This window comes from Odontesthes bonariensis, chromosome 19 (assembly GCF_027942865.1).
Source record: "Odontesthes bonariensis isolate fOdoBon6 chromosome 19, fOdoBon6.hap1, whole genome shotgun sequence".
Taxonomy (NCBI): Eukaryota; Metazoa; Chordata; class Actinopteri; order Atheriniformes; family Atherinopsidae; genus Odontesthes; species Odontesthes bonariensis.
This window is the reverse complement of record NC_134524.1, coordinates 21,299,068-21,318,249: the sequence shown is the minus strand read 5'-3', so window position 1 is coordinate 21,318,249 and position 19,182 is coordinate 21,299,068. Positions and strand designations below refer to the sequence as shown.

The following is a 19,182-nucleotide window of genomic DNA, read 5'->3' as shown; positions in this document are numbered from 1 at the left end:
ACGGTGCACCTAAGCACATCCTCCATCTTAGGGCTATTTTGGGGTGTACGTATGTGCGTGTATGTGCAGGGAATGTGGGGCAGCGAGGGTGAGGCACGTACGTTTGTTTGATGGTAGCTGAGCGAGCAAAACGGAGGCAGTCTTCATGTAAAAATAAAGCACTTATTACTTGCTGTTTGAATACATCTGTGTGTACAGGAGCACCGTGTTTTTGATGCATTAATGTGTGTGTGTGTGTGTTCACAGGACCTGATAAGGACGAAACAAAACACCAAAAAAAAGATTCAGAGGTCAAATCTAACAAAACATACCCTCAAATATGTTTATTCCCAATGTGTGTGGATGTATTCACTACGTGTGTGTGTGTGTGTGTGTGTGTGCATGGATGTACCTCTGCCACTTTGAGGAACTCCGACAGCTTCGTCATCCTGTAAAGAAATTTTTTGTAGATATCCAGAGCATCTTTACACTGGTTCTTCTTCATGTCAAAGTATTTCTCTATCGAGACAGAGCACAGTGGAGAAAGGAATTAACACAGGAGACAAATAAAGGTTTCAAAGGAAAAGGAGGGGAAGGGTCGGAGGGGGGTGTCAAACCAACGGAGGAAAGAAAGAAAGAGGAAGGAGGCAGAAACCATTGGAACATGATCAGGTGGAGACCAAAAAAAAAAGAAAGGAAAGAAGGATAGAAAGAAAGAAAGAGCGTTTGCCAGGTACATGACAGCTTGTCGAGACCTCCTGTGCTGTTGTGACAGGCAGACTGCGCACGTACGCTTGTGTGTGTGCTGGTGCTGCAGCTGTGTTTACACATCTTCCAGACATGAGGGTTTGCATGGGCGGACATGCTATATTTATACCACATCATTTCTGGCACATCCACATCATTGCTTAAGTTATTTAAAAAATGTTGCTCAAAAACCGGTAAATCCTGGCTGAGTAACGCCGGTTCCGCGAAGATGGGGTAAACCCCCCCCCCACCACCACTTTGCCTCGGTCCAACTGAAGGAGCTGACATCCAGAAAGGAGAGTTGTTAACATGTGCAGTTTCCCTCTTTGGATTGTACAGTCTTAGCTTTTACTTGGGGACACAGAGGTGAAGAGCGGGAGAGTGGTTTCAGTGGTTGCAGTGGTTTCCCGCAACAGAATTCGGTCTGTTTGGAATGCAGAGTTGCCTGAAGGCAGATCTGAAAAACACAGCCACTCACATTGGTTCTCAGCGCTGTTCCCCGTGTAGGCCTGCAGACGTTTCTCCAGAATATGAACAGGAGAAGATGAAACCGTTTAAATGTTTACACGCAGAAACGTTACACTCTTAATTTGTTTAACCATCTTCCCACTCCATCTTTCACAGGGTGGTGAACCACGCTTCCTCTGAAAGACACGGCCTGTGGTTGCACACACATACTGTAGATATTTAGAGGCAGATTTTTCACAGCATTTGCACCGACTGACCACATGCCATCGACACCGGGAAACAAATGCTTCGCAAAAACGAGATCTACAGACGTTTAGTCTTCCAAAAAGCTAACAGTGCAGAGGCTGTGGAGATTACGCTAATGCTAATTGGTTGAAAGTCGAAGCCGGAAGACGAAGCCTCGGGTGAAAACCATGAATGCCAAACAAGCACATTTCACTCCATCACGAAGCAGATCTCTGTCCACTTCCAAATCCCAAAGCTAAGGGACCAACAACGGAGCCCCCAGCTCAGACTATCCCACATATTTATAAGACTGCTTATAAATGGAAGTGGTCCTTAAAACATCGAAACATGCAGACGTCTGTATGAGACGCCAATGGAGAGTACGCATTAGATCTATGTTCAGCCTGAGTATAATGAAGAACCGAAGCATCAGTGTGAAATACAGATAAACACAGAACCAGCCCCCGCTCTCACTAGGTTTTGACGAGACGCCATTTGACACCCAGTTGTTGGACAACTTGAGAATAAAGTGACTGTTGCTGCAGAATAACAGCGTAGTTTTCTCACTTGTCTTTGGGTGAGCTGCTTTGGTGCACACAGAATTGGACAACAGCGTGGCAGCCTTCCAGCCCCCCGCTGGCCTCATTTTCGGGGCACACAATGCCGCTGAACCAAGACGTGACCAGTTAAAATGAACACTAATCATTTTTCAATCAGTCAAATCAAGGAGCCGACTTTTGTTTGGCCTGGAAGTGTCTATATTTCTTTTGGAAGACTTTTGGACAGAAATGCTGCTGTGAGGACGTGATTTTCTTTTTAAGAACGAAGGAGGTGAGGAACCTGTCAACAATAACTGTTTGTGCGATCCAGCTTGTCGGGCTGCTAAAATGTAGCTGTGAGGCTCCAACAAGTGCTTTTTTTTTTTGATGAATTACACAGCTTTTCCAGTGTTTTATTGCCCTTGGACGTGCTTCCGATTCATTCTTTTACTATTCAGCTAAAGAGTTTGATTCCTTCAATTGCATTTAAACACAACATCCTGGCTTTTCTGACGAGAGGGCCGCAGGAAATAGAACATCGTCTCTGTTCACCCTTTCAGTTTAGGGTTTCATCACCGAGAGTCACCGGAGAGTTTTTCTTGCAACATATTGCCAAATAATTCCTCTGTGCAAGACAAGCAAGTCTGAAAGGTGCTTCATTGTGTGTGTGTGCTACCCAGCAGGTTGATGACTCCTTCATTGTAAGCAGCAAAGAGCCTTATGGAGTCTTTGAAGAGAAGCATGAAGGCCGAGTTGATCACCCCATTGGTCAGCTCGTTAGGATTGGCCTGCAGAGAACAGAGAGGTGGAGAGTGTGAAGGTAAAGCGACGTCTCCGTCACATCTTTCCACAGCCGTTGGTGAAAAGAAAACATCTCCTTCAATCTATCCACAAACAATTTGTTTCAAATAATGTCCCCTCTGAGCACTGAGCAAAACACCAACGACACAACCAAGCAGCACACACACTCACTCGCTAAGCAGTCTAATAAACTTCCATCACTACTCCTTCTTTGATTTCCACAAACCACAATGCACCCACCAATTTCAGCAAATCCCCACTCAATCCCCATCTTCCCTCCGCACGCACACTCTCAAAATGTGGAATCCGTCACTGTGATTTGCTCCTTGTACTTGTGAACTTTGTGAAAGCTCTTGTTTTAATTTACATTTTGATGAGAAAGCGAGTCAAGCGCATCGTCGACAGGTGTACAAAAAAGGAGACGCGTGCAGCAGACAAACACGCCTGCTACCTGGAAATCCAGCAGAGCGTCCAGCTGGTTCTGGATGATGGGCAGCGTCTTAATCAGCTTCTCCGTGTTCATGGTACGCATCACACCGTCGATACTGACAAAAACAGGAAGCACAGACTCACAAATACAGCAGGTGTCTGGCAGAGGAAAACTGGGATGGGAAATTTTGAATGCAAATTAAGAAAAGGAAAAATAAAAACTATGCAGAGATGAAAATGTTAAGCAGTATTTTGCATACTACAGCAACAAATGGTGCCTGAAAACACATTTCACTTTTTGTCACTCATTCACTTTTGGGGACTTAAAACGATTTTTTAAACAAAATCCTCCAAGGACGCAGCCACTTTTAACTCTCAAACAAAGGCTCCTGCCGGGTTGCATTATCTCGCCTACAACGGCTGCCGTGAAGACGGCTCGGTGTGAAAAGACGAGCTCGGTCTCCTGCCTGTGATCGGTGTGAAATATGAGTGAAGTTGACGTTCCATGCGAGTGACCGCCCCTACCCCCTCTTCATCTTGGTGAAATCCACAGCCACCAGTCGGTAGGACATGGCCTTTTCGTTCAGGTAGCGACTGTATCGTCTGATGAAGGTTGACATGTCATAACCTGAAAAAGTGAGAGAAAAAAAAAAAAAAAAAAAGGGGTGGACATTTAGAATGAAGGAAGATCTACCGATTGTGTTACATGAGGCCGCCAAGAATGGTTTTAGTCCAGAATTAGATTGGTAAATAATTTCTTCCAAACCGTCTGAAACATCAAGGCAAAGCTATCCCATTCGTTTCTTCGACCACTTAAAGGGATAGTTTGCCTCTTTTGACATGAAGCTGTATGACATCCCATATTAGCAATATCATCTATGAACATTGACTTACTCCCCGCTGCATCCTGTGAGCCGAGTTCCGGCCTCGTTTCGGCGTTGACGAAGGAAGTCCGGCCAGTTGGCTGGGGTTTAAAACATAAAGCGTTTTGCTTCTCAAAAAAAATATGCGTTCAAAAGAGTAATACATTTGCACCACAAAATTGTTCATCCAGGAAAAGTCAGACCTCACAATCGCTTGGCCCTATTTTCTCTCCCTTCGTATCACTGACCGAAGTGCAGACCGAGCAGTAAACGGGTAACAGGTGCAGCTATCGGCAGGTGGCTGCACGCAGTGATATGAAGGGAAAGAAAATAGCGCCAAGCGATTGTGAGGTCTGACTTTTTCTGGATGACCAATTTTATGATGCAAATGTATTACTCTTTTGACACATATTATTTTGAGAAGCAAAACGCTTTATTTTTGTGGCCCCAGCCAACTAGCCGGACTACCTTCTTCAACGCCAAAACGAGGCTGGAACTCGGCTCACAGGATGCAGCAGGGCGTAAGTCAAATTTAATAAATGATATTGCTAATATGGGATGTCATACAGCTTCATGTCAAAAGAGGCGAACTATCCCTTTAAGCATGCTGGGCTTTCCCGCTGTGCAACAGGAGTTGGCGGCAGAGTGTCTCACCTTGCAGGGCGCCCTTATCCAAGAAGTTGTTCAGGTTAAACAGAGTGTTTCTGGAGGCCAGGTACTGGATGAAACGCTGTGATAAGACAGACGAGGAAAGAAGGAAGAGAGAATAAAATGCTCAGTTAATCAAATGAAGGTCTGAGATCTGTCGATCCAAATCAGATTTAAACCCGCTGGGCGTGAATGAAAGCTTAAAACGAGAGTTAATGCGTTGGGTGTTACTTTCAGAAACAAACGGAAAATAAAAAGTTGTAGTGTGTCACGTTTAAGGTCTGTGGACAGAAATCCAATAGAAAATCCATAACTTACATACATCAGAACCAGCATTTTACATCCAAACATGCATAAGTTGTTTATGCACTGCCTTGATATTAAAAAACCAAACTTTAGAGCTGGTGGACACTGAAGTTTGGGGGAAGGAGGAGCCAGTCAGTTGGCTGCAATGTGCAATTTGTGCCACTAGATGTCCTTACATGGTGCACATTGGGCCTTTAACTCTAAGAGGATTTGTTGTATTCGGTGATAAGCCTTTGTTTGTGTGCTGGAATTTCTTTTTCAGGGGGTTCGTTAAAGGTGGGCTGCAGGGAGAAATAAAATGCAGATGAGATTAACAGCAATGGAAACGCTCTGCAAACGTGGGCAAAGGTGGCGCACCGGATTTGAGCCACGTTTAGGTGTGAAGCCCAACACCGCCGAAAACAGAGGCCCAAAGAGTTGGCAGCAGGGCTCCAGCGGCCAAATGTCAACATTAGCATAACGCCGTGCTCAAAGTAACAATGGCAACGTGCAGATGGATATAGATGTTTATTCCAACATTATTTATTATGTTTATTATTAACATGATCATATGAGGGAATTTGGTAACCAGAACCTGTGGTGTGGCTCCTTCTCTTGCCCAAAAACATCGTCGCAGGGGAAAATTCTACTTCTGTCTCTCCCTGCTGCTGTACCGCAGACTGTGCAACCTCAACTGCTTGCATCATGCTGGCTGCACAATCCAGGTTGAACCATTAACTGTTCTGTTGTTTTTGCTCCTGACACTTTACGATGACGCCTTTGAGAACTTGGTAAGAGAAAGCAGTAACCAAAGAAAGAAAAAAAGAAAAAAAAAACACCCTTGGGAAGTTGGGATGTATACATTAAGTAATAAGCCCTTTGAAAAAGCTTGACGGCATCGAATCTTAGGCTAAAACGTCTGTCCAGAGAGCGACCAATCATGCCACGAGCCGACCTTGACAATGTTGACTCCATTTCCACATTTCCAGCACTGCTGTGTACCACAGCAGACACCTGATCCCTCCATCCCTTCCCTGCCAGTTCTTAAACACTCGCTGCTTGTTGGCTACGACGGATCTGATGTCACTGAGCAGGTGTTGGAAGCGTTTCACTTCCCAATTTCCTGTGGGAGCTTTGCTCAGCACGTCTATCCTTTGTCGGCACTACCTTTCTGCAGATTCGCACGTCTTCCCACTCTCACTCTGTTGGCCTGCTTAACCGCCGCCTTTTGCTGTTGGCCGCTGCCCAAGGTTTTATTTTTCATTTCTTTCTCCTGGTTCCGTTGTATTGACTTTTCCCCCACATGTTGGAGAGAACCTAAACTTTAAAACATTGATGTTCCTTCGCTTTCTCAAGCTTTTTCTGCCTGTAGTTAAGAGCTTCCTCCAGACCGTTGGGAGAACCAGAGTATGTATCGGCCGCTGATCCAAATCCCCCCCCGCCCCCCCCAAAAAAAAAAAAATCCATTCCTTCTTCTACAACTAGCGCTTTAGAATTGCTTTGTTGAGGTTAAGCGCGATTTAGAACCAATCAGAAAAGACTTGTCAAACTCTTCCAAGAGTCACACGAAACTGAGTGAAAAGGTGTTTGCAGTGTGTACGGGAAGACGATTCTGAGGAACTTTAAGGACCTTGTGCCGAGCAGAGAAACCCGCACTTTGTAAAGAATTAGACAAATAACTGTTTGTGCACTTAGAAAGCACTTCTACAAAGGAGCCAGTCACTGCTCACCAAGCCTTGAGCCTCCTCTGCTGCAGGACTAAAAAGCAAAAACGTCCATTCAGGTGTGCCGTTTTGTTCGTCATTCTCACATCAAGGGCACAAAGCAAATCATTTCCATTTTCAAAAAACCGAGTCAAAATCTAATCTAAAGGTCTCATTTCTAACGTCAATTAAGAGTCGACTGCATGACGTTACTCACTGCGGCACTATCCAAACTGCACCCACCTCCACGGCCGTTACATTCATGCTCCGCTGCAAACATCTAACAGTCGTTTTGCACGGCTGGGATGAGAGAACGGCAACTTCAGTCTTAAAGACTTCAGTTCAGTTCTTCAAGATTGTTTTTCCACATTTTATGCTTTCCAGTTTTCTCTCGGTCATCAACTTTTTTTTTTTTAGTTAAGTCACTAAAACCTTTGGTGATGTGGTTTAGGGAATGATTGCAGTAGTTTGAAGTCAATAAAAGTCTGGGTCCATTATGTTCTCAGTAAATATTTAACACTGCAGACTGCAGTCCAACTGCAGTAACTATAATATTGTTTTTCTTAAGCTGCGGACGTGCCCTGAACTTTGCACTGGAAGGATTTGAAACCCAACCTAAACTTTATCTCCAAAAACCAGACACGACTTTGTATTTCATCTCTCAACAATGTCTGCCGCCTCTTCTTTCCCACACAGCTGACTTGCAGGGCGCAGTGGAGTGAGTCTTGGCTTTAATCCACAGTTCTGGGAACTCGGGCTTCCAAAACCCATCTTAACGTTAAGGCCCTCTCTGTCCGACTGACTTAAAGTGATCTGAGATTTGCCAGTTTGCCAATTCCCAATATGGCAGAGAACCAGGCCTCGCTGGCTAGTTGGAGCATGCAAGAGTTTGTGTGTGTGTGTGTGTGTGACAGAGAGCCTAAATATGCTTGTGGGCATGTGTGTTAGATTCAGCTGCACTGACGGTTCCAAGGCCTCTGGGACTGTTTAAAAAGGCAGAAAGAATTTTCTTTTCTTTTTTGTGTGTGTTTACTCAAAGTGGGCAAAAAAAAAAAAACTCAGCCTTGGCATATGGACAGAAATTTAGCGTTAAGAAGACTGACTGAGATGCAAACAAATAAAAGTTAATGTAACGTGGCTTGGGCGAAGAATTCAACCGATGTGTGTGGCTTTTTTTTCCATGACAGATACAAATACCTAAAAAACGAGTTGTAACGAAACCGGTCTGTACCGGTCTGAACTGGCAAACAAACTCACACCACTGGCTGGCATCTTCCCAAATATAATACAGTGTCCTAGATATTTCCAGACAAAGCAACTCCTGAATAAGAACCCGCTTCATTTTCCTCTTGCAGATGTCCACCGCAGTTGTTGTTTCTGATCTCCATTGGGTTTTTTTTTTCCAGTTAGAACGACGACCCAGAGTTGTTTATTCACTTAAAAACAGTCAATGGAAATGCGTCTCATTCGCGGTACAAACACCACTTAAAGAGCAATTGAGTGATATATATTAAAAAAAAAAAAAAAAATTAACAAAGGAAGAAAAAGCAGAAAAATCAAACCTGAAAGGCTTCAAGGTCAATGTGACATCGTCGGCACTGGTATTTCTAAACTGAGCAAACACGGACTTTGTTTCTCTTGACGATGGTGAAAAATGTGTCAGGATTTAATCGTCTTCATTGTGTCAAAGTCTTACATCTTTATAAGATCTATATCTCTGCGCAATATATCAAAAACATATAGTTACAAACATATTTTTACCTAATAGCACAAGGGGCAGGTGCATTTATGAGGATTGCGTTCCAATTAGAGGAAAATTCAGCTTTGGTGAATGTTCTACAACTGGCATGCACCCTAACCCCAATGCAGCGCTTGTTGGTACGCTTAAGATTAGCGCCGTAAATCTAAGTATCTGTTTCAAAAGCTCAAAATCTATTACTTCATTTCAATTTTCAACAATACTTACCGCATGTTTTTCCCAATACTGCCTATTCAAAAAGACCAAAATTTGTCTGACGGACTGGTCCTTTATTATCAAGTCGCCTATTTGGCATTTTTGTACCGTTTGGTACCGACACTGGAGATAACAAACTACTTTATTTTATTTTATTTTTTTTATAGCCCTGCCAGCATGACGCCTCTGGTGATCTGCCAATGAAACACTGCGGTATCTCAGCAACTTGAGCGGCTTCGAGGAACGGAACATCTTTGGCTTCGCGTAAAAATGCTGGGAAAACTGCAGCGTGAATGTTCACAAAATCCCAGCACGAAATTCCCGCTTCTCCGGAGATCGGCCCGAAATTGGTCGGCATTTCTGTACGAGTCAATTTCAGTAGTTTATCGCTAAGAATCTGCAAAACGGGGCGGTCGGTGGCGTAGTGGGTTAAGCAGCCGCCCCATGTACAGAGGCTGCTGTCCTCGCTGCAGCGGGCCCCGGTTCGACTCCTGCACCAAGCGGCCCTGTGCTGCATGTCGTTCCCCTCTCTCTGCCCCCTGCTTCCTGTCTCTCTCGAACTGTCCTAACATTAAAGGCATAAAAAAGCCCAAAAAAATACTTAAAAAAAAAAATTTAAAAAAATTATCTGCAAAACAAGTCGCGTCCCCCCCATCCCGGGCTCGGCTGTAATTTCTGTTTATTGATAATGAGCAAAACTTTTGATTGCTCAAATGCTAAATCATGATAGGAACAGAGAGAAAAAAAAAATAAATAAAAAAAAAATAAAAAAATCAGCATGTTTTGAGGGCCTGTTACTGTGGGGATGTTGAGTTTTCAGCTCAAATCATGACTGTTTACACAGAGCCTCACAGAACCACTTATACGACTGTAAGCTACTTTCAAGTGAATGTGAGTCAGCACAGCACCTGCTAATGCACTTGTACGGAGAAACACTCGTGACTTTGGATGAGGAGGTCGTGCCTGCGTCGAGATAAACTGAGGTTAAGACAGTGGAGCCCAGAAACGATGGTCACAGATCAAGGAAAGTAAGAGACGGAGAGCCAAATCTTCACAAGCTCTCATTTTCTGCCTCCTCTTGTGCACCGGCGGTTCTCTTTCTCATCCAAGACTCTGCCTTCCTCGCTCAGCAGCACACACAAAGGCGGAGGCAGAGAGAACCCACACAAAACGCGTGGATGTAGTTTAAAAGGAGAAAATCTATAAAGGGGCAGCGAGACGGGGAGGGAGACACAGAGGGAGACCGAGAATCCCGCTGAGCCCCAGATTATTCACCAAAGAAGAAGAATGAGACGCACTTGTGAGAGGAGAGACAGATTTTGAGAGAAGGTCTGAGAACAGAGGGGAGCGAAAGCAGAAGACAAAAACAAGATGAACAGAGACTCGGGGGGGCTGGTCAGCTCGGCTTGTAAAATAATTCATGTTAGCATATTAGAGAACAACCTCATGCATTATTGATGGATTAAGATCTTAGCTACCCCCTGCCTCTCCGAGCCTCAACTGCGAAACATAGCTGCACATTCAGCAGAGCAAGCAGCATCCAGCTTTGACCCATCATCCCTCACTCCATCCTCCGTATCCCCACTTCTCTCGCAAAAACAAGTTGGTGGTTACCATAGTAACCCAAACACCACTGCCTCAGCAGCCAGCTTGAGCTGGAAAAGAGGCCAAGGCTGGACCTCGTTGGGTTGGTCCAACAACAAAACTGTTGAGGAATCCAAAAAATGATGCCGCAAATCAATAAATGTAAAGACACAGAAAATCGGTCGAATCTGAAAATCGGAATTAGACCGATTTCTGTGTCCGTGCCTCTGCTGAAAGCCAGACCGACAGGCCAGAGCCTCGGAATGCATCTCGTCTTTAGCTTCATGCTTCCGGTTCACCAGGAGTGGTGATGAATTTCTGCTTCACGACTAGTCTTCACCCACCATGTACCGCAATATAAGACCATCAGATATCCCAGCCGTACCTCCAAATGGTTTAAAAATCTGATGTTTTCATAGGATGCTCCTTTTTTTGGCCCTCCGGAGCAGTACAAGCTTGACTGACCAGAAGGTAAAAGGGCTTTAAAATAAAAATAATTTTTTTTTTTATACTTTATTAAAAAACAATAATAAAAAAAAAAACTCTACATAAATACATAAATCAATCCACATTCGTGGCTCTTTGGGCCTGAAAGTCTCTGGAGGGAATTGCTACGTCACACAGACACCATGAGAGGTGAATTAAAACTCTAAAAATAGAGGTATATCAGTGCACACCTTTGGTTGGTTTTTCCACTCCTTGCACTTTTTGTTTTGACATGAAGAAAAGTTACAATAGGAGTTGGATGAATACTGCCAAAAAGAAAGAAAGAAAGAAAGAAAAAGAAAAAGCCTTGTGGAAAAAGTCCAGACCCTGCTTTATCCCTCCCCCTCGGCACGTTTCTTTTATTTGTAAAGTTGCCCAAGTTCTCACAATGAATTCCTGACTTTTCATTTTCCTACCTCGAGGAACTAATGAATGCAAAGCTTTGTAATCTGGCTTTGGAAATCTGTTCTTGGTCCATTACCTCTCCCATCCTACCAGCTTAGCTCGTAAACATGAAAGTGCAGCCAACTAACGTCACATTACACGAGTTCTGGAAACCTGAGACCGTTTCCGCTCAACCCTCTTTGAACCCTGCCAACGTACACACACAGACAATGACTTATAATTGATCCTGGCGGTGAAGGCTTCTCTCAGCTTTCAGAAGATGCCCGCATACCGAGCACTTATTTAAGGTTCCCTGCCTTGGTAATAGTTCAGCAGCCAGGATGTAGTCGAGCTCCTGTGGTAGAGGTATCGAAATATCCCTAATAACACAAGGCTAAAGACTGACCGCCGCACCACCTGTTTGTATGGAAAAAAAAGATGGGTCACGTAGGGCTACCTTTCTCTAAACGGGGGTCAGGGAGTCCACAGCAGAACTATTTTTGGCTGCCGTGCTCCACTTTGCTGTCAAAACACTCGCACATGCACTAAATCACCAGAACCGACTGCAACAGAGTTCCTCTGAAAGGTGGTGACTCACACCAGAAGAATGAGTCGTGATGAGGCTGCGCTGAATAAAAGCCGCTCTTATGCAAGCAGAGAAACACAGAGACACCCACAAGGACACAGACATAAGAATAGATACAAACACGTGTGTACACATCAACTGCCTTCCAACTAGTCTGAATCCTGCCTGAGATAAACCCCCCCGTACTTCCTCCTACTCCTCCTCCCTTATTGTATTTATCCTCCTCTTACGCAATCAGCCATTTAGCCTCTGAATCCAATCAAAGTGTGAAAGAAACAAAGTCGCAAAGAAATGTTGGACTGGTGCAGATGATGATAGGATTAAATAAATGCATCTACATTTGAACATGTGTGAGTATACGCCCACTGCAGCAAAGCCTTTGCGTGTGTGTGTGTGTGTGTGAGAGAGAGCCTGTGCCTACAAGGTAGCGAGGCTAATAGTGTGTGGGCTCCCGCTCCCCTGGGAGCAGTTGTGTCTTGCTGCGAGATGAGAGTGTCTGCGAGGTCAATGATGCAGCCAAGCAACACGAGTCATCGTTTGAAATCATGTTCACACAAACGCACTTTTCTTTTTGCACTGTTTTTTTTTTTTTTTTTTTTTTTTTTTTTAACCTCCAATCCTAAAGGTCTTTGCGTTTAACTTGTAACACATTCGACAGAAACGGCAGCCACAAACAGTCCAGTTACAGCGACTCCAGTCGGCTGCTTTGCCTTGGTAGTTTTTAAATGGGTTTGTGCGTTTTCTTTCGAAAATTGCAGGGTGGAAACGGCTGCGCTTCCAGCATCTAACAAGTGAAAGCTGCCTCTGCCCAGAAGCTGTCACATGACAGGAAGTCGGAGCTTCTCTAAAACTGGCGCTGGTGTGAAACAGTACAGAAAGCTGCGAGAAAAGGAGCATGAAAGCAGAAAAAGTGCACGTGATGAGCAAACAGATTTCTTTGCCTGAATGACGTGTGCATGCAGCTGAAGTCGAAAGAATCGTACGAACCTGGCTTAAAAATCCAGCATTTTACCGCCATTACATCTCAATGTTCTGGGTGTGGTTAATATTAATCTGCTAGACTGTGGCTCATGGGTATTGTAGTATGTAAATGCATCCATGTCATCTAAGAACAAAAGAAACCTAAAAAGCATTTTAACAGCAGGCCTTAAATCTCAACTACACTTAAAATGTCAAATCATAAGTAAAACAAAATTCCATCATCACTGAATGATTGAGTCCCACCCTGGAAGCACAGCATAACTGAGGAGCTATTCACCAACAAATTACAGATTCCTGATTTTATCCGGTGATCATTCAGTGTCGGAAGAAAAAAAAAAAAAAAAAAACTGAATCCCCGTTTCTTCTCTTTTATTGAGTCCTGCTTCTTTTCTTCAACTAGATCGGAAATTAACCAGAGATCAAATACAGTGGGTACAGTTCGTTTCGCTGTTTTAAGAGCAATTATAGAGCGGAGGCACCAGCAGAGCTAATTACAGTTCTACTAATTAAACTTGGCATGCGAGGACAGAGTAGCAGAGGGGGAAATACATCTCACAGGCAGTAGCTTTAGGGACCAAAAAAAAAAAAAAAAAAAAAGTTTAAAAATGCTGTAAAAAAACCAAGATAACAGAAGAAAACAAAAAGACAAGAGGTAGTACTATTTACCTCGTGTGTATGTGTGTGTCCTGGTGGGATGGCCAAACAACCACAACTACATGCACGCACGCAAACTACTTTCATCTCCTGAGTATTGATCACACACACACGCAGCAAATTTACTCAAGTTGGGAAAAATGTGTTCATCTGCCAGAGGAAGCTCGAGGAAGTGTGAGGCGAGTGTGTCAGCAACACGGAGGGTCACCTTGGAGTTTCCACTTTTAAGGGTTCGGATATCGGAGATAAGAAGGCTGTCTGGAGCTCTCGCTTACACACACACACACACACACACACACACACACACACACACACGTCACGGACTGCACTCTCGGCTTCCATGTTAAATCATCTTTATGTCCGCATGCCAGTGGCTGATATGAAGCACATGTGCAGTGACTTTGTCAGTTTATCAGCAACTCCTGTTAAGAGTCATGGTGACCCCTCAAACACACACACACACACACACACACACACACACACACACACACACACACACACAACATCCTCTCTGTCGGACAGAGCTTGAGTCAGCAGTTTTCTACACCTCTCCTCCCTCTTCCACCTCCTCTTTTTCCTTACAGTAGGGCCCCCTCTTGCTTCCGTCTGGATCCTCGCCCCCTCCCAAGGGTGCAGAGGGAAGGTGGCTTCTGTGACGTCACCGAAACGAATGGGCCGCTCGCTATCTGGGACACCGGCGGCGGGCGAGCTGCGGACACGTAACGCTGCGACTCCACAGCGCTCGTAAAAGCGCGCAGTGTCGGCTCGCGCACGCCAAACAATGGAGACAGGAGTGTATCCCGCTGCCATCAGCACTTTCACCGGTGTCCTCGCCAGACCGTCCCCGTCTCCTCTCACGTCCTTCGTGAACTCTCACGCACTGCCCGTTCTTTGGCCTCTCCCTCCATCCTTTTCTCTGTTCCAATCCCCGCATCCACCAGGGATGCAAAGAATCGCAGCTCCTGATTCCTTACGCACTGAAGCGTGATCGGTCACGCTGTAATTTCCTCGCCGACGCTTAAAACTACCCTGCCCAGGGCAAGAAAGGGATGATGGGCAGTATTTTACAGCACGTCCTTGAAAAAAATAAATAAATAAAATAAAAATAAAAATCAGGGTTTCACAGAGCTGTGTTAAGACTGCACGTTGTGCTGTGGGAAATCTTTAGGCTGCGACATTCCTCAAAGTCACAGCACACCGAGGAAAAACTCAGTCGTGAGGGTGATTATAAAGGAAGATTTTCTTGGAGGGTGTTATGGTTGGATACTTGTAAACCTGCAAATATTTTTATACTCCATTACAAAAGCCAAATTAGAGGCATAATATTGAATTATTTTTGCTGCTTAAACACAACAAGAGGAAGTCTAAACTGCTGGTTTTCGCCATCTCCAACTTGATCAACAGATGTCAGGAATTCTTACACGGTGCTGCTTTAAATATGGAGGGAGATTGCACACAGTATCTGAGGAAGTCGCTGACCTGCAGATGACCCCATTTCTCCCGCCTTCTTAAGCAATCATATCCAACAGCAACTTCCCTTGCTCGTGCAATTCTCCTCGTTTTCTCCTGTGCCCCTTGCTTCCTTTCGCATCTCCACCAAGGGCCTCGTTCGGGGGGCTTGGGTGTTCGAAGCACCAACCGGTCCCAAAGGAGAGAGCCCCCCGCTGCCTCGGCAGAGGAGCACCGCGGCTGGAAAATAGTTCTATGGGCCATTGTTTGGGGTTTCCTGCAGGAATGTTTTTGGTACATGCTGGCCTTTCATTAAAAAGACTTGGAAGGAGAGGCGCATGCTGACAAACGATAACAACTGACACAATGGCCAGACAAGAGAGCCGGGTCAGGGCAGTCCTCACATCTGTCACCGTAGCTACTGGCAAATTTACACTATGTATTAAATAATCTGGGGAGTTCCAACTAATAATAATAATAATAATAATAATAATAAGCAGATCGTGTTAGCTGAGAACTCCAGGACCCGTTAGCTGTGTTTCTGGGAGATTGGCCATTAAAGCGTCTTCGTTGCACCACAGTAGTGAAATCGTGGTCCAAGATGTTGACTGAACTGCAGGCAAGACGCTCATCGTAACTGAGGAGTGAGCCAAGACCGTGAGGAGAAAAAACAGAGGTGAAGAGCTGAATGAGCATCAATACCTGCTGCACACACACACTGAAAATGCACTTTTACTCTCACCCCAATCCCAAACCCTTTAATGAATATGGCAGCTGAGGCAAAGGAGAGATATTAAAACTTAATTCACCTGCTATTTGCTCTGAATGATAAACCCCCCCCACACAGTTGTTTTGAAAGCTTGGTGCTGAATATATTAACAAGTACAGCAGAAACAAAATGGGCTGCATTTTGCATTTTGAATTGATCAAGTATCACTTTCGGTTTATATCAATTGCACGTTGGCCACAGGCTGGGTAAGGTGAGTGAGGAAAAGTCAAACTGTTGCAGCCTAAACGAGTGTTTTTTGTGTCGTAATCTGAGTTACGACAAGTTAGTGCAAGTTGGAAGAGACAGCGGGGGGGGGGGGGGGGAGGAGGAGGCTATTCCGTGTGTCTTGCTTTTATTGCAAAGACAGCAGACCTGACATGTGCTGTTTCTGAGAGTATTGGAACAGAATCACAGTCTGCAGGCCTACGTGTCTTGTCAAAAGATATTAAACTGCAACAATAGTGGATTAAGTTTATTCAGGGACTTTGCAGTGTTCTGTCCAAAATGCCAAAGAGGACCAGGGTCTGTGGTCTGCGTTTTTTTCCTTCAGGCAGCTGCTTCACAGATTCGCCCCAAAACAGTAGAGTTTGTACACCCGAGTAATCAGAAAGTCTGCCAAAGCTGGGTGGAGATATGGGTAGGGCCAGATAAGCAAACGAATGGATCCCACCTGCTAAGACTAAGGCAAAAGGTTTAGGGCTATACCCAAAGCCATTTAAGAGCCACGGGGGATCTGCTTTGGGAGGCAAAATCTTCAAAAATTTACAATTTGTGGGGGATAATTAATGTCATAAATGCTCATTGAGAGCATGCATATTTTAACTGAACGCCCGACATCCCTTCCTTCCTTCCACTCATTTCAAACTTGTCCTTTCAATTTGTTCTCTGGAATGAAAGCGCTCCTCTTCTCTTGCACATACCGATTATATTGTTTTCATGCAGGAAGCACAGCCACGAGTCCTTGGGAGTCCAAAATGCTTCATTTGAAATTCTTAAGCGTAGTTCTGTGAGGCAGGATGACCCCCCCCCCAAAAAAAAAAAGATAAAAAATAGCGTGTCAGGGTGAAGCCTTCAACATTTCAGATAAGACACGCCGATATATCTCCGATGCTGAGCGACACACGTCAGCCGACTGAGGCTTTTATCCATCAAAACTTCATGAAGAATTCTGTGGTTGGCGTCTAAATGAGGTTCTGTGACAAGATGGCATTTCCTTTTGGATGAAAAGTCTTGTGCATTCGTCACCACAGCTCCCGTCAGGAAATAATCCCTACTTTGCGTGCAGATTTTCCTTCATGCGTATGATCTTTCAGCGTTTCTTCGACACTGCTCCAAGCCCAAGAGTCAGCCGTTCGCCGTGTTTACCTGAAAGGGGAACGCAAAGCCTATCGACCCCAATTCTGTGGGTCTGTGCTTTCTAATTTTACAGCCAGATTTCTCTCAGCGCCAACTATAACGGATGGGAGTGCCGGGAGGGAACGTGGACACCTGGCCTCCGAGCCTCGCTCAGCACCTCCGTCCTGACAGGCCTGATGAATGCAGGCAGACGAGCACATGCACGCACTCCGCCGCCGTCCTGAATCATCCCTCTAAAACAGGGCCTAAAACAGGAAGGCACCCACTCTAATCCACTGTGGGTCGTGTTTGTACGACAAGATTTTTTCATTTTTCAATTCCCGCTCGGCGCTCTTGGGTTCCACATCTAATAAGCTGTGAGCGGCGGCAGCATATAGGCGACGAAATATTGCATTTTTAAATGTCCGTTGCCATTTGAATTATTGATGCTCTGCACGGCCCTGTGCCTTTAATTTGTTCAACAGGATTACAGAATGGCACAATACACATTTTATATCAACAGCTTTAGTTATGGACCCGTCACCGGGCAAAGTTAAATACTATATATATATATATATATATATATATATATATTTATTAACAGTACGCCTGTTCTCAACTGCAAAAACCAAAAATGTGATGTACAGCACTCTAAAATCGCCCCAGTGTAATGGATGGGAAACAATAAAACGGTGGAAGTGATAACATTGAGCTGTAATTATGGAAAAAGATTCCGGTAGAGTCTTCTGAGCAGCGTAATGATCTGTCACACCTGAAATCAACACACTGAGGTTCAATCTGCAGAGGCGACTCGGATCCGTCGGCCCCGGAGTTCAGGAATGCCTCTCAATGACCCACTTAGTGCGATTTGATTTAGGATAAACAGAATTTCCACATCTTGAGCAACCTTTTAGGATGGAGTCACCCGATAATGTCACGGCCTTCTTATCGCAGAGGGAAGGGTATTAACACTGAAGGTGCCACTCGGCTCTGATTTTGACTGATCCACCGCACTGGAAATATTTAGAGGTCGCTGCCGTTTGGTTTTTTCGCCGGCGAGCTGAGCGGCTCCATTTGTGCGAGCGACAGATGGCAGCGATCTCACACCCAGCAACTCTTCCTCTTTTCAGAGGAAATTTATGTTGACGCAACAAACAATGACCCACCAAAAGGAAGTGTTACGCAATGTCGAAACAAGTGATCCTGGCTGAACGGGGAAGCAGTGCTTCTCCAAAATGAACAGAAATGAAAAGGAATGCGCTGCAGAGGGGTGTCAGCTTTTAGCTGGGTTGGTCAACTGAGTTTGTGTAAAAAAAAAAAAGGCTGTTTTGTCTTCCTTTTGTAACGCAGGAGAGCACAACGGTTGCAGAATGTTTGATTTGCTCATGAACGCGACTCCTCGTCTTTTTTTTTCCAATGACGGCTGCTGCTTTTGAGTTAAGAGGCATCAGAAACGTTCGACTGGTTTTTGTGTTCTAAGACCAAGAGCAGAGAACGGCAGAGAACCGATTAGAATCTCTGGCATTCATCGCGTCTGGGAACGCTGGCCTGCCACTCTCCGTGGCCTCTGACGCGCGTAAAAAAGATTTTCCCTGTAAAACTGTCGCGCAAAATTCTACTTTCACCTTCCCTTTTTAAGTCTCCACATAAGCAAATAAGCCAACCAGTAACTGTTACGAGCTTACAAACACACACTGCAACCTGCCTATAGCCTCTGGTACCCAAATCAATCAACCATTAGCTACCTTGATTCTGTGCTGTTAATGTTAAATACATGGAAGTTAGAAAAAAGTCGAAGATAAGAATAAGAAAAGCAGCACTTTGATTCCAAAACAAAAAAAGAGCAGCAAGTAGCTCTTTTTTTTTTAAATTGATTGTAGTCATTGTAGATTGATTGTAATAGTAGTCCGGTTTCCCCATTACTCAAAAGTAATCTTCTGAGAAGCTGCAGAGCAGACGTGTGAATCAGACGGGTTTCCATCGACCGCTCTGAAATAAAGTGAGATGCTGCGTCGCCGGCGGTTGGAGTTCAGAAGAAGTAAACTGTCCCACTGCCGGAAACAGACCTCAGGGAGGAAATAACCGCCGCAGTGGACGTCCACAAGAGGAAAAAAAAAAAAGCAGAAAGCCCTTCTTCAGGAATTACTTTCATCTCCGGGAACATCTGGGAGAGTACGTCACATCTGGGAAGAAGCCCGCCAGTTGCGCGCGTTCATAGTTTAGCGGCTCAGACCGGAAACAGCTGGCGAGTCGCATCGTTTTAATCTTTGCCAGAACAGACGGAGTCAAACTAAAGTGCTTCCAATTCCCGCA

At 44.8% G+C, this 19,182-nt stretch overlaps 1 protein-coding gene across 6 annotated transcripts in view; it reads right to left on the bottom strand.

Moving 5' to 3' along the window:
• LOC142368805 (phosphatidylinositol-binding clathrin assembly protein) overlaps window positions 1-19,182 on the bottom strand; it is a 74,859-nt gene that overhangs the window by 32,502 nt on the left and 23,175 nt on the right. For all 6 annotated transcript variants that reach the window (XM_075450993.1, XM_075450996.1, XM_075450994.1 and 3 more), the window contains 5 exons: window positions 4,706-4,781; window positions 3,714-3,816; window positions 3,211-3,304; window positions 2,635-2,746; window positions 392-498 (listed from right to left, as the gene is read on the bottom strand). In XM_075450993.1, the coding sequence (XP_075307108.1) occupies window positions 392-498; window positions 2,635-2,746; window positions 3,211-3,304; window positions 3,714-3,816; window positions 4,706-4,781 (492 nt within the window). The remainder of the gene's footprint in view (window positions 1-391; window positions 499-2,634; window positions 2,747-3,210; window positions 3,305-3,713; window positions 3,817-4,705; window positions 4,782-19,182) is intronic.